The sequence below is a fragment of the Anneissia japonica genome, unplaced genomic scaffold (genome assembly GCF_011630105.1).
Source record: "Anneissia japonica isolate Jap-2015-1 unplaced genomic scaffold, ASM1163010v1 scaffold284975_len822289_cov185, whole genome shotgun sequence".
NCBI classification, from domain to species: Eukaryota; Metazoa; Echinodermata; class Crinoidea; order Comatulida; family Comatulidae; genus Anneissia; species Anneissia japonica.
In genome coordinates, this window is record NW_022699685.1 from 176,220 (window position 1) to 180,099 (window position 3,880).

The window sequence follows — 3,880 nt, forward strand, 5'->3', positions numbered from 1 at the left end:
CTAGTGACCAAAAGTAGGCTTGGCCTATATTAATATACATTTATTTAATTTTAACTCCCTTGCGATACAAATTTACTTTATTCAACTCTGGATCCTTTTTCTCAGCTAACTTGATGTGTTATTAAACAAAATAAAGATAGAAGATAATCAGTCAATCACACCACACAAAACAATTTATTAAATCCTACAAACAATTCCTGTTATTTATTATTACTAATTAGGCCTAGGCCTATTATAGGCCTAGGCCTAGTACAAAATTGAAAATTATAAAAGTTCAAATTTTTTTATCTGGGGGGGGGGGGACTCTCACTAACAAGAGTTATCATAAGGTAGTCGTCATTACAGCAAGATAAAAACAAATCTTTAAAAAATAATGTAGGCTAGGCCTAGGCCCTATGCTTTTAATAATTTCTCATCAGACCCCTACAAAGCTATATAGGCCTAGGCCTAGGCTAGGCTTCAGACTTCCTCTGACTGATTGCTAAGCCTACCTGACAGAGGAGGCCCGAAGCCTAGCCTAACCTATGGATTTCTTATCCACTGTTCTCTCCATTTTAACGTATATTTACACACATACGAATATGGCCAGTAACGTACCTTGACTTCCTGATAAAAAGAAAATGAACAAAATAAAAGTATAAAGTCCAAATATATAAATTCTTGTCATAATTGCAAACGAATAAATAAAGGAAGTCCTGATCAACCACCAGCCCTAGTTCAGTTCGGTTCAGTTGTGTTTTTCTTGCCTAGTATGGAGCGCCAAAAGGGCAACATGGAAATCGTTTTCAAGTGCTTGTCTTTTTCATGGATCTATATTCAAGAGTAAATTAATAGCTACAGCGGGCCGTATTTTCCCCCAACATTTCCTGATGTAACATTTTCCATTGAACTTTTCCCCTAGGACAATAGCCTTCCCCCACCCAGACTTTAAATAAATTGAAATATATAATACTTTATCAAGTATTTCAGTATTAATAAAAATAATTATATAAAAAATTATGGCTTTGTTGTAATTTCTTACTTTCAGTGATTCATTCCCATATTAGACAAACCTACTTTGCCACCTACATTTTGTATTAATATTTTCCATGTTATCAGTGTTTTTACGCTAAAGTTTTGTTAATAACTAGAAAGAGTGGGTAAAAATAAGAAATAATGTAAATATCGTTGTTACTTGTGCACTTCAGAGATTTAATAAGAGATGATGCAAATCTTGACGTATTCCTTTACTCTATTTAAATTAAAGTTTTAACAAATAGGTGGAGGAGGATATTATCCTAGGTGACAAAAAACCAGGGTGCTAATTTCACAGGGGGGAATTGTCTAGCTGATCTAGCTAGATTTCTGTTTGTAACTTTTGTTAGTTAAGTTTCTTCATCATTTGCTCATATGACAAGTTTGCGTTGGTTATCTACAGTGGCTGCAACTCTCACTATTGGCCTTGGTATCTATTTTTGATTTTTCATTTTATATACCACATTAAAAGTTAAAATGGTTGATGTGTATGTATTTATTTATAAAGCATTTTAAATTAGGTCTAACAATTTATATTTTGAATAAGCCATACTATGGTTCTTAGAAAGATCTGTCATTAAGAATTCTGGGTCACCAGCGTGTCAGTGATGTCCAGTAGTAACATCAGTATTTAACATTGGTTTATTTGTTTTGTTTTTTTTTTTGTATGTAAACTGTATGGTAAAAAAAAAATCAAACTGTGTATTTCAGTAGCACACAAGAGTGAAAGGTGTGGAACACCACAGGAAGTGACTACTGGCAAAGATACTAGTTAAAAACACAAGATAGAGCTCATTACAGAAAAAAAAAATATGTTCCACCGAAATGGATGGTGGGAATACAAACAATGGGGCGCCGCGTACAGCTGGATCCAAAAACTTCTGCCACCGTTACATAAAAGTGAATACATAACCTCCTTCTGCGGAGGTTGAAATCGTTGCCATTATCTCTAAGATACAAACAAGTATGCATAAATAAATTAAAACAATAAAATTACAGACACAAAAGAGCAGAACCGTATGACTGGACTCCGATTAGTGATGAAGTTTTCCTCCATTAGTGGAAAAAGAAGGGCGCAGTGTGCGTCTGGATATACCTAGCAACAGAAGGGCACCCTATGTTTCTGGACCAAGTACAGAAAACTTGCATTAAAAAAAGAGAAGGGCGCCACGTATGTGTGGACCAATTTCCGCCTCATTTTGCTATGCGAGTGCTCTATCTTGTATTTTTAGAATTTTTGCTACTGGCACGAATGCTTTCACTATTCAGAGTTTCCATTATTAATTTTTTTTCTGGAATTCATATTTCTAAATATTTGTTACCTGCCTCCTCCAAGATATTTAAAATTGTTTTTTTTCAAGCCTTTCCCCACGTGCGCAAGTAATTTTAGGAGGGCGTGCACCCCCATGCATCCCCTAGATACGCCATTTCTTCCCCCGCCAATGTATTTCTGAACCAGCAAGCATTAACAACAATATTTTCAAATAGTTGTATTCTAGCATTGATTTAATAGAAACTGAGAGACTATGTGTGGCCATGTAGGAGACATGGAATGTTGAACAGCAGTGAAGAGCTGAGCTAGCATGAAAAATATATTATATTCCACAAATTTAAGACACATCTTTGGTTTACAATAATAATAAGCATGAAACATCAGATTTGTAAAAAATGTATAAGATTCAAGCTAAAAATATGTTATCCGGTCTAATTTATAAACTAAACACTCCAATATTCTACCTCAACTCCAAAGAATGTAATATGCTATATATAGTAGTAAAACCTAAACAGCATTCATTTATATCAACATTCAACTTTCGATTAAATTAGATATAATATATGGTGTATACACAAAGTAAAAAACAATGAAGAATCTTGATTAGCCTTCAAAATAAGCTTTAAATAAGTTATCAATTTTAAAAGACAGATCAAAAAAACAACTATTTTCATTAAATTTTTACTATAAAATTCCTTAAACCAACCAATTCAATGGTCTATACAAGGAAAAGTATCTTTACACTTCTTGACAATATTGTGTTGCTCTGATATTCAATTGATGGCTAATATAATTATACAGTGTTGTAACGATGGGGCCGGTGGTCCTGTGGCTTTCTGAAACTGGGGGTCCTTTTTGGGTCCCGGTTGCGAATTCCATCGTTGGATTTTAGATGTGCTCAATTTATAATTATGTTTGCATTATTCTAAATGTTTTTAATGACGAATAAATGATATATCAATGGCGGATCCAGGTATTTGATATAAAGGTGCCAGGGAGGGTCTTTCACAGTTGTAGAGTCTATACCACCTCAGCCCCACCATGGTTGGAGCTGAGGTGTGAACGATGATTACAGCACCTCTAGATGGCCGGAAATGGCTCTCACAGGCATAAAATTGTGAATATAATTTTTTTTTTATCTCTATTTAAAAAAATATTTTGACAAATTTAGCAGTGCCCTGGGCCGGCAGGTCGCACCCTCCCCTACACCCCCCCCCACACTTTTTATTCGGTCACTGGATATAATATGATATATGTCCTATGACCTACAGTCGATTTCACAGACACATTTGTTTCCCTGGTGGTGCTGAAATAAAAAAAATGTATGATTATGGCACGTTTAGATGGCCGGAAATGGCACTCAAAGACTTAAAATTGTGAATATAATTTTCATTTTATCTCAATTTTTAAAATTTCCTACAAACTTGGTGGGGTCCCAGGCCGGAAAGGGGCCCCTCCCTTTAATTCGCCACTAGATATAATAATTATGATATATGCCCTGTAGTCGATTTCCTTGACGGTCTTATGTATCAACAAAGTCCTTTTTTGTCAGGGTGCTACACCGAGGGAACCTATATGTAGGGCCCATTTGGA

The 3,880-nt window shown here is 35.1% G+C and overlaps 1 protein-coding gene across 7 annotated transcripts in view; it reads right to left on the reverse strand.

Moving 5' to 3' along the window:
- The window catches only part of LOC117103049 (ADAM 17-like protease), a 34,266-nt gene extending 33,516 nt beyond the window's left edge, over positions 1-750 (reverse strand). For all 7 annotated transcript variants that reach the window (XR_004444516.1, XR_004444517.1, XM_033243516.1 and 4 more), the window contains exon 1: positions 598-750. Coding sequence is in view for 5 of the 7 variants with exons in the window: in XM_033243516.1 (XP_033099407.1) it covers positions 598-667 (70 nt within the window). In the remaining 2 variants the exon portion in view is untranslated. The remainder of the gene's footprint in view (positions 1-597) is intronic.
- Positions 751-3,880: the final 3,130 nt, after the last annotated feature.